Genomic DNA, 11,887 nt, shown 5'->3' with positions numbered 1-11,887 from the left:
TACTGAAAGCAGAAATAGTTCTGTTTTAGGCAAACTAGGACATTTACTTAATGCTGCATTTGACTAATTAAAAGGGCCCCCACTGAAGATGGAGCCAGTGTTTTTCAAAACATGAGCTGAGAAAAATCATCTCTTCTCTGAGGATCTCAATCCTAAGACAGGTAAGAGCCAGACTCACTGTTACGCTGGGGAAAATTAAGGAATTAGAAGAGATCCCAGGGAGTGATTTCTGCCCTGCATTGCTCCAAAACAGAGCAGTCCACAGGGCTCTGCCATGGCTGGGACTGGAGCCAGGACAACCTCGTGGATGCTCTGCCAAAGGGAAATCATGGGTCCAGCCAGCACCAGGGAGAAGCAGAGCACAAACTGATGTTCCCAGAACACAGCCACATTTCATAATTAAACAGGAAATTCAGTTGCATGGTACTAGGATGGATTTTCCAATGTTCCTCCTTAATTTTTGGTTGCAATTTCCAAGCTAGCTTAGACAGCTGAGATTGCATCCAGGAGATCAAATTCACAGCATTTATTTACCATATATGAACTCATGACCAAGTAGCATAGCACAAATCAAGAGCAATATATTGACTTCAGATCACCAGCCATGAGGTGGTTTCACAAGCCAGACAGGACACAGCCTAGTCAATGATATGAAGAACAGAAACATCAATGTAATAAAAATGAGCAATGACAACCATCTGCTCATTATTATTATTATTGATGCTCATAAAAGCAAACACATAGGCAAGGGTTCTTGTTCAGAGCCACTAAACAGAAACAAGAGAAGGAAGAGGGCAAGAGCCAGGTAACTCTTCAATACAAGCACACATGCTACTAAACCTCATTTTATGAAAGCATGTGCGTGCCTGGAGGCTGATGAAGCTGCAGTCCAAATACAAGAGGAGGAGGAGAGAGGAAGGCATAGGCAGCACCATGCCGGAGACCCAACCAGGGGATGTGCAGAGCCAGCAGGCCCCTTTCCTAAACCCAGCAAACACCCCAGGCCACGCTCCCCATTTACACGCTGGATGCCAGAGGTCATGCTGCCTATTTTAGGACTAAATTTTTAGACTATAGCTCCCCTCTGCTGACAACAGAAATGTGAGCTTGGTGCATATTTCAGTTCCCATATTAAGCAAATCATTTGCTTTGATGAGCCAAAGATCAGTTGCAATTTTTAGGACAGCAAGACTAGCATTTTATCACTTTCTTTTTTGTTTCTTTTTAAAAACATTCAGCAGATCCTAAGAAATGCAGCTTCAAAATATAGCATGTGCTCTCTTTTTAAAAATGCTATTTTAGAAAAGAGCAATTTCTGTCTATCAGGCACATAATACATGACTTCAAGTAACTTGATTACACAATTATTCAATCATTTGGAATGCCTTTGTAGTGTATAATTACTCACTCAAAAATTGCACACCCTCCCCCCCACACTGCCATATTCAGACCACAAGAAGGAAGCACAGAAGGAAGCTCTACCAGAAAGTGCTAACATGGAGAGGCATTGAGCTGAAGTGACAAGTTGAGCGACATACCAAAACTACCCTGCGTTCAGCTCCGTTAACAGGCTGACATAACTCCCAGGTTGGATTTTGTCAGTGTTATTAGCTGACGGTATTCTGATGAGTTCTCAACCACCTTGCAGCTCACACCATGTGCTGCGTTTCCTTGCTACATTGCTTCAGATTTCATTAAAAGCAGTCTGGATGCTCAAGAACATCAGCAACAAGGATTCTTTGCATTCATATGTGAAGACTCAGAATTCATTACAATATTTTGAATCTTTAGCTCAAGTGCCTTAGAGGGAGGTTAAAATACTGATCCTACTTTTGCAGATGAGCATGCACTTTTCATCTTTTCTAGGTCCTGCTGGAGATGCTGGGTGTACAGATCTTTGCTTTGAGCCCTTACGGCTGGTCTTATGGAGTTAGAACAAAGATCAGACTGCAAGAGAAGCATACAAACCAAAAAGGCAATTTATAAGTTCAGTCTCCTGCTTTAGCTGTTGGAAACACTCATGCCAGTTATCCACGTCCCCAAGCACAAAACGCAGTTCACTCGCTGTTCTCCTTCCCTCACACCTCCGGGAGGTACTATATTACATTCTCTTCACTTTCAGAAGTAATCACACTTTGTTTAAGAGATAGAGAAAAGAAAATCAAACTGGGGGAGAGAAAGAGATGAGAAAGAGCACAGGGAGATTAAGGTTAAAATCAAATAGATGCCAAGTGGGCTTTTTCCATTGTCAGTGCTCCTGCAGAGCTGACTTCAATGAGCAATAAAACAGAATTAAAACACAGGTCAGCACTCAAATGTTTTAGTAGGAATTATTTTGACCAACTCTTACCTAATCTCATCTGGGAACTGTGCATTTGTAACCAGGAAACTAGAGATGCTGTTCTGGTGCAGGAGCTTCACAAATCGATTGATCTCCGGGTACATGATGGGCTCTCCCACCAGTGACAGTGCGCAGTGCTTTGCTGTCATTGCTTCCTCAAAGCGATCTGCTTTTACTCCTGATACGCCTACAAAAAGAAGGAAAACAGGCTTAAATCAACTAAACCCCCTCCCAAACCATGCATCAGTATCTAAAATACACCCTGGCACAAGGAAGACAGAGCAAAACCAGCTGGACCCCTCTAAGTGGACGCTAGGCCACAGTCAGTGCCTACTGAGCCAGCTCTGCAGGAATCCACAAAACAGTATACACCCAGACACGCCGAGCCTGGGACTTCGCGTGCCCTGTTAACTACTGCAAGCAATTTTCTAGTAACATTTCAGCCAAGCTTTCCATTGCTAAGACCTCAGTGATGCTGCCTGGATGCTGAGTCAGAAACACAAGAGCCAGTTTAATGCCACTTCAAGTAGGTGTAAAAAAAAAAACCACAACAAACAAAACCAAAAACAACCCACACACCAGGTTATCCAGGTTATGTCTGTCTCCGTTGCTGACCTGACACGGGTCCCCCAGCCTCATGAAGACCAGGTCCCCAGAGGAGCCACACTCATTTCACCAAGTAGAGCACCAACAACCAGGTCTGAATCCATATTGGCAACCCCATGAAACGCAATTCCACAGAGGATGCGTTCAAAAAGAAAACCCAAGACATGACATCATCCTGAACAGCAAGAGACATTTCAGAACAAAAAGGCAAACACAAGAAGCTCAACTGTAGCATCCACATGAAAATGCTATCTGCAGGTTTAACCAATCTGAGACACATTTATTATACCCACAGGAGGGCAGGGGAGAGGCAAATACTCCTCCGGCCCATCCGTATCTGACTAAGTGCTCAGGACCCCATACGAAATCATCTGACTACAAACAAGCTTTTGTTCCAAATATGTCACTTCATATTTCCTTGACGTGACTTGATGTACTCAAGTAATATCTGAGGTTTTAGATAGGGGGTTGGTTTGTTTTTAAAAAAAACAAAACACACACCACACACACCAAAGATTTGAGTTTGAAACCAGGTCCTCAGCTCACCTCTCGTTGCCTAGACGCTGGAGCTCAAGCAATACAGAAAATTACATGCTATGCTGCAAAGCCAAGATAAAAAGAGGCATTCGTGGATACTCCTTCAGCCTCACGTAGAAAAGCTGGTTTCCGATCAGAGGAAAGCTTAGGGCATTTTAAACCAGCCAGGCTCAGTCCTGAATAAGTGACAGGACTAATGGTTATTCCACAGAAACCTGACAGTACTAAATGAGAACTTTATTTGAAAAGAAAGAAGCATCTCAACCACACACCAAGATTAAAGGACTAGCTTTCGTATTCCTAAAGCTACCGTAAGTCATTTTTGGAATTAATTAATTTTTCTCTCTCAGCATCTTGCAAGCGGACTACGATAATTACTGTGCCAGCTTTATAAGCAGACAGAAAAAGATTCCAACATCTCAAAGTTTGAGAGTAACTTTCTCAAAACAGTTTACAGCAAATCTGGTATACAGTAAATATACTCCAGAGGAGGGTGGAGGTTTTGTATGCAATCATTTGACCATATAAATCACAAGCTAGACGGGGATAAACTAAACAGGATTAGTGGGTATTCCAGGGAGCGTATGAACTCTCCCGCACTTTTGGCTGCCATACTGCTACAGAACTCAACCTCTGCGCTCCTGTAGATGAGCCTGCTTCTGTCTTCAGTCAATGAACTTCAGCAAAGTCAGAGCCTGGGCAGATTTTGTATGGCATGCAGCAGATGCAACACAGGGACAGGAGTTTGTAGCTGTAGAAACTTGAGAAGAGGCAGTGGTGGACAGGCTTTCAGCTCCTGCCGAGCTCATATCTCAGTAGAGCGTGCAGTCAAGCCTCCTTTGATCAGCACATCTCCTTTGAAACGCTGATGCCAGTTGCCCACCTGCTGGTGCACTTTAATTTGGAAAGGAAAACCATCATCTGGCACATCACTCTGGAGAGGCTGGTTGTTGATTTCAGGTACCCCTCTGCAAGTACCAGTACACCAGTCATCACAAGTGCCTGGGTGACTGGGAAGAGAAGGAACCTGTTTTATCCACTCTTACAGCAAGACACACAGGTAGTCTTAGCACTTCCTAGTTCAGGTCATGCATTTTTATTTGTTTTTTTTTTTTTCCATTTTTCCCCCAAGGCTGTATTATCAGAGACTCCCACTCTCCTATTTTTGAATTATGTTTCCATTCTGTAAGTGCCCTTCGCAAGGGCACAGAGATTTACTAGTCACTACCTAGAAAATGTATCCATCAAATAAACTACCTCACACCTTCCTACATTAGCTCCCTATCAGTAAGATGTTTCTCCATCAGTTACTCTAAAAGAGAATTATGTGACATTAACTAACATCTATGGTCTTCAAAAACAGTACAAACTATGGCAACAATAAAAGAGAAGATGACACATCATCATCTCTATAAGCATGCATAGGGACTCTGAGAGGACAGAAGGCTATCCTCTAGGATATCCTATAGGACAGAGGGTTCCCAAGAATTCTTCTGTTCCTTCAGAGACGATCTCATTTTCACTACGTGTGGAATTTATAAAGCATCAGATTAGCCCACCATTTCCTTTGGCACATGGAGATGTCTGTGTGTGTACCTGAATGCAAAGCTGTGGTCCCGGTACTAGAAAGAGCACCAATTTATGCAAACAGCTTTGGGTATTATCTGAGCAGCACCAACAGACACTCAAGAGCCTTGAGGGCTCTCTAGCTAAGATATTTTCCCCATACTTTTCTTCTCAAGTTGCCCAAATAGTCTGGTCTGCTCTCCGTTGGGGGTCAGTGCTCAAACATCTCAGCAGACATGCACAGCATCCTGTTGGAAAATCCTCCGGAGCCAGCGCTGCACAGCCCCGCTGCAACCTGTTCTCCTTCAACAAAGCAATCGAGTCCATCTCACTGCTCAAACCTTGAGTGGTTTGTGGGGTTTTGGTGGTGGTGGTGGTTTGTGGGGTTTTTTTCCTCTTAAAAAAAATCATAATAAACCCCAACCTACTCTTTGTGGAGTGCTGCTAAGTTTGCTAGAAGTAGACAGTCATGTTTTCTGCCTGAGGCACTTCCAACCTGGACAGAGGACAGCTCTGGCACAGCACGCACGGGATTTCCATCCTGCAAGACACTGTGCATCTTTTAACTCTCCCTGGCTTCCGCTTACCACACAGTGTTTCAACTCAATTTTGCTTTCACTGATTGTACTCTAACACTATCTTCACATGCACCTCAGGGAAGTGACAATGTAAAATTCACAAAATATAACAAGCTCCTGGGCTTTTCTTTTTTTTCTTCTCCTTAATAAACCTTTTGCTTTTAGGCTCCCAAGACAGGAAGCATGTTGCCATCTATCACTCTGAAAAAGTAACACATCTTTTATTTTTCCACTTTGCAGCACAGTTCTGGTCCAGAGTCTGTCTTGTTTTGGGGGTTTTTTTGGTCTTTTTCAGTATTTCTCCTTTCACAGTTCCAAGCCAAGGGTAACTGTGCTGAAAATGCACATGCAAGATTCAGGGAATATTTAGAAATTTGTTTAATGGAAAATAAGCTCCAAAAAGGGAGAACTAGTATGTCCTTATAGGCCTCTTGACACTTTGGGAATATTTTCAGATGCTGCCAACTCCATCTATAATCTTTCCCTCTCCCCAACCCTTTTTGGGAAGGCACCAGGGTGTAGTAAGGGAAGAAGAGGGTTATTCCTTAGTCTGAGTTGGGTTTAAACAGATTCCTGCGCTCAGCTTTCATAAGAAGGCAGGGCTTTCGAGCATCTGCAAAATAACTTTTGCTTTTCACTTTTCTTTAGTGCAAACACCACACATGTCTGCCAGGCAGGAGCAAAACTTCCATCACAGTACTGCACAGTTTGAGGGCAGTTCCTGCCTGCACAAGTATATCCTCAATACTCCATCAGCTATTGCACACAAATCTAGCCATCACTTTAAACAACACATGGCTTCTTCCTAAGCAAATATAAATTACTATTTTGAATCAAGTCTTGCTTCACAAAAAGGAAGGGGTTGTTATTGTTTAAGACTTTCAATTTTAACAATGGTAACAAAAGTCACAGAACTACTGGTTAGCAGGGGTTCCTGCAGGTCTCCAGTCCAGCCTTCTGCTCAGAGAGGAAGATCGCCAACACTGGACAAGGGTGATAATGGCTTTATTTAAAAGACTTGCAAGCCTCCAAGGTCAGAGGGTCCCCCACCTCTCTGGGCACCACCTTGCCTGAACAAGCTTATTTTGTTGTCAAACTTGAACCTCCCATACAGAGACCTCTATCTGTTGTCATTGCCCTACCATGGCAGGTGGGTCTCCCAGCACGGACCAACGTGGGGTTATAACTTCTTGCTGAACTCCACATGCATCTCTTGGCCCAATAATCACGTTTCTCAAGGTTCCACGGAAGTAAAGCTGTGCCACTGAGTGTGCCTGCCACCCTCCCTAAATTAGCATCATGTGCAAAGTTGCTGAAGGTGTATTCAGTACAGTCATCCCCACCATCTGCTGATGGAGATGTTGTACAACATAGGCTCCTGGATCAACTCCTCAAGTACCCTCCTTGTTATCAGCCACCAAACTGCCATCGAGCTATCGATCACAAACCTTTCAGCATGCCCAGACACATTTCAACTCCTCTAAGAGCCTGCCTACCCAGAATAGGCTGAATAAGAGAGCGGAGTTTGCAAAGTGCTCAGTGCCTTAAGTGTGAAACAGGGATATTCTTGCTCATAGCTCTAACAGTCTTTTATGGTTCTTACAGCCTTCCAGACAAAATTTGACAGCTGACATGCTCTTCACCCGTGCAAACCACCTGTACCCAAACCCCTGCTGTGCTAGCACTGCATCCCACCAGCTGAGTTAACAGGCAGCCACAAAACCCCTCAGCAGCTCCGGCCCAGCCAGGCAGGCAGCACTGCTGCAGGCATCCTGCCCTAACTCCGCACCCTCCCCACACTGCCCACACGGCTGCAGTGCAAAAGAAACACCCAGGTCGGGGAACTAAACCTGCACTCCCTTACAGACTGCCTTGCCTCCAGCACTGACAGCTGTGCTTTGCTCAGGTTGAAGGAAGATGCACTACTTATACCAACTGCCTCCTCCACTGACTCCTCTCGCTACCTCTTCCCCAAGGAAAGCTTCCCCTACCAAATGAACATCATTTTCACCCCCTCTCTCAGGACAGCACCTTCACTGCTTTCCTCTGGACGAGCCCTAGAGCTGTGACCCAGTCCACTGGACCACACGTGTGCGACAGGCAGAGTGCAGCCAGGTCTGGTTATTCTTCTGGCTGCTCCCTATCCAGTTCAGCACAGGAGTTCCTAGGGAATTGGCTTCCCTGGAGCTGCTGGTCTGAGAGTGCAAGATGACTCAAACCAGTGGCTTGATGCAAATGAAGCTCACGAGGCCCTGACTTGTGTTATTTTTCTGCCTAGAACTCCAGTGAATGAGACAGAGCAACTCTGCTCTGCCGATAGAAGCGGGTTTTTTGCCTGTCATATTTTTAATCCATTGGGTTCTCTCTGTGCACAATCAACATAAACAAGCGGGTTCCCAAAACGAGCGCCAGGACTAAGGTTCATCTTGTACCTTTTACGGATGCTTCATTCCACTCCTGCTGCTCACACAGCCTTTGCTGTCAGTTCAGAAGAGCAGAGTCCTAGACCTGGCCAGCCCAGCCCGCCAGCCCTCCCAGCACACAAAGCTGACCTTAGCAGAATAATCAAGTTTATCACATTTGGGAAAAAAGAAAAAACCCCAACCATCTATCTATCTGTATATATACAGATACATCATGAATAAATAATCAACTCACAAGGAGTTCCTATGGGAAGCAAAATACAGTACTTCTCAGAGGTGCTCTGTAACTGCAGCTTCAGAAACAGACATACTGAATAATTCCTCAAAGGAATAATACCCTGAATTCTGCTGCTCACTGATTAATAAGAAAGATGCAATCTAGAAGTTTCAGAGTTAACATAAAAGCTCCCAGCAGATGAAGGCTGGGCAGTCTCTCTCCTATCAGGTTAGAGGCTGATTCATTTCGCCTTCTACCTGCCCTCACTTTTACAAAAGAATCACCATTCCTCATCATCCAGGCCAGCTTGAATCACTGTGCAAGCCTCTGTGCACACTGAGGAAAAGGATATGACAACTACCAGGATGCAAGAGGCAACTCCGCTCTGTTCCCTCAAGGCAGTGGTAGATACCCAATGGCTGACTCATGTTCTGATGTCAATAACAAGGCAGAACATCACAGAAAACAGTAAGTGTGCCACCAAAGTTTCTTCTCACTTACCCATCTTTCTGATATCATAAATCTCATTTCAAAGATGACCAGAATGTTCTCATCTGTGCTTTGAAGATGCTACTGCTGGTTAGATCTTCCAAAAGCATCGTTAACAGGGAAGAAGTGGGAGAAGTTACCTTTGAACTGCTTGATCATATTCTGATGGTTCTCAATAGCCTCCTGCAAGATCACTTCAGGTTGGTCCATCTTCCATCGCCACTCTGTGCCCACTGGATTTGTATGATGTCTGAAGGAAAGAGAGAGAGAGTTATTCACTATCATCGTTTGTAACATACATGGAAGAACCCATTTGTCTTGCTGGGGATTTTGGTATTGTTTAATAATATTAAAAGCAACAAGAAATTCTCAGCAATATCCCGCTTCTGACACAACTTTCAGATATCATCTTTGAACACCATTCTCATACCCCTCTCCTTCCAGGCTCTGGTCTCCCCAGAAGGAAGAACGGACCTTGCAGTTTGTGTTAAACTTAACATACCTATTTTGAATCATGGGTAAAAGGTTTCTAAGCTAAAATGATGTTCTGCAGCCAGAAAGACCTCTGGTAAAGGAAGGAAAACCAGTTCTACTACCTTCTTTGTTGACCACAGCTGCGCAAAGCCCTAGAAAAGGAAGCTTGTGTGCCATTTTTAGTTCCATTGCAAAGGTACCAACTGCCTCCTCGAGAAGGACAGGATTTGTTTCTCACCCAATTTTGGTGTAACGCTCCAGTACCAAGACAGATGAGGGCAGGCTGCTTCAAACTACGTGAAAGACTAGGAAGTCTGCAGTATGCCGGAGATGCATTGCTGGTGGATCTGGTTAATCTCCCAGATCTACCTCGTAGGGGCTTCTCATCACTTCTGAGATCTGCTAGTTACTGTGCTACTGAAACCCAAATGCAAAAAATAAAGAAAATATTAATTTCTCTGAGCCAACCATATTACAGGATAAAAAACACTGATCTTCCATCAGAGGGACAGCTTGTGTTACGTTGGGTTAGGAAGCCAACCCTTTTCTACCTGGAAAGGACCACTGTACCCATATTTTGTTTTCTTCAAAAACGGAGAAAGCCCACCCAGGTAAATCCATCCAAGCACCTGGAGGATACCTGGAGTTTCTCCCCATTCCCTGTTTCATTGGCATGAGAGGATCTTACAAAGCCATTGGAAGTCATCTGGAAAAACAAAGTGTCCTGATCAGCAAATGAAATATTACAAGCAACTGGTGTGGTACCCATCACGCTCCCACCTGGGCAAACACAACCCAGAGAGAGCCTGCATGAGGGCACAGACCTCTCCGCAGGGAGAGGAATTTCCCACTAACCTGGCTGCACTTAGATTGGTATCGAACAGGGATAATTCAGCCTTTAAGTATCATCCTAAGAAAAATCAACAAATTTCTGCACTTTCACCTCCTTGTCTCTCTCCATCTTCTCCTGCTTTTTTCCAAAACATGCTACAAAAATTTCTCCACTTTTCCCCTACCAATTCTACTGCAGCTCACAGAGTAGTTTATTGATAGGAGAGCAGCATATTTTGCAGCATCTTTCAAAGTAGTAGCATTGGAATAACACAGCTCTGGACAAGTAAATAAGATTAAGCAATAAATACTCCTGAAACTGTTTTCTGACCGGCTCATCTGTTTGCTGTACCGCTCTCCATCATCCCTGGAAGTCAGCCACGGAGATGACTGTGAGCTTACCTGCCGTATTCAGTCTTCCAGCTACAGAGGCATTAGGACATAACACCCATCATTTAACTAAAGGAAAAAAGACAGAGGGAAGCTCTTTCTCAGAATGAAGTGACCGGTCCAGTGTTTACTGAAGACAATCAAAAGACTCCCACTAACTTCTCCAAGTGCGAAAGACCTGCAGCTCTGCTCTTTGACAGTGCTAAAACACACAAATTCTAGACCCAGCATCAATAAAACCAGCTGTTTGGCCCCAAACATTTTGTCCTCCACTTCAAGAGCAAAGATTCAAACACTGCTCTCAAACTACTTTACCATCTCAAAGATTCTTTAAGTTAAACAGCTTTGCTTTTTGAATTCCCTCCCGCCCCTTTTTTTTGTTTTCTATCTGCCAACATGGAAAGTTTTCTGAATACCAACTATAAAAGGCATTTATAAAACTCTTACATGTTTAACTACATAACTTGTACCTTGTATATTTAAGACAGCAAGTTGACAGAAATTCAAGAGGCTTTGGATGCACACTGGACAGCTATTAGTGACTAACAGTGCCTGAATTTTTCACACGTTTTGTTTAATAAACATACCAGGTCATGTCTACAAAGCAGTTTATTTGGCAAAAACAAGTTTCTCCTCTAATAGGGGGGAAGACAAGTAATGTCTTGTGCCTGATAAGATTTTTGCAGGGTCCCTGGCACAGACAGAATGTCACTGTCACCTTCCCATTCCCCTGCAGGCTCTGTGACCCATCCGCCTCACCAGCTACTCAGGTCTTGAGCAGGTCATCGTGCATAGTATTCCTTCTCTTCCCAGAATAACACAAGCAAAAAACCCAAATCTCATCCAAAACCACACACACCAGAAAACTCTTTTATTTTATTAAAGATTCCAGGTGCGAAACAGGTTTGATCTGATACTTCAGAAACAAGCCGTCACTGCCACAAGCACCCCACCACCATGGACTGATGCAAGACTGCATGAAATGTGATGGGGAGCTCCCAGCTCACTCCTGCTCTCCCCTGGCTAATAAGACTGCCTTCAATCCAGCCGTATTCGCATTCTCATCAGACCTTTGCTCTGCCAGTATTATTAGCCAGCATTCCCCAAGTGTCCCTGGCAGTCAGACCTCTGTGAAGAAGGTAGATGCTTCAGTGAGGCACTGCAACCCCCTCCCCAATCACTTGTGTATTATTTTAATAAATCAGCTTTTGCTTTATACCTCCTTAAAATGGTTGCTCTCTTCTGCATGCAATTCTTAGTATTATGAACTCTTTCAAGAAACTTTGAGGGGGGAAAAAGCACCACAAGTATACAGGATAATTCACTCCAGTGATCAACCAACTGATGTTGATACCTGCTGGGGAACACGAAGGTGAAGAAACGCTGGTGGCAGTGATCATGAAAGGACAGAGCATATGGTTCCCAGGAAGGGACG

General features: G+C 44.1%; 1 protein-coding gene across 1 annotated transcript in view; it reads right to left on the bottom strand.

The window, feature by feature from the left end:
* Positions 1-2,346: 2,346 nt before the first annotated feature.
* The window catches only part of TYW1 (tRNA-yW synthesizing protein 1 homolog (S. cerevisiae)), a 52,403-nt gene continuing 42,862 nt past the window's right edge, over positions 2,347-11,887 (bottom strand). The window contains exons 10-11 of the mRNA XM_009697185.1: positions 8,898-9,007; positions 2,347-2,528 (exon numbers count right to left, since the gene is read on the bottom strand). Coding sequence (XP_009695487.1) covers positions 2,347-2,528; positions 8,898-9,007 — 292 coding nt within the window. The remainder of the gene's footprint in view (positions 2,529-8,897; positions 9,008-11,887) is intronic.

The sequence above is a fragment of the Cariama cristata genome, unplaced genomic scaffold (genome assembly GCF_000690535.1).
Source record: "Cariama cristata isolate BGI_N322 unplaced genomic scaffold, ASM69053v1 scaffold36743, whole genome shotgun sequence".
NCBI classification, from domain to species: domain Eukaryota; kingdom Metazoa; phylum Chordata; class Aves; order Cariamiformes; family Cariamidae; genus Cariama; species Cariama cristata.
Note: the sequence above shows the minus strand (reverse complement) of the source record. Positions and strands in the feature narration are given on the sequence as shown.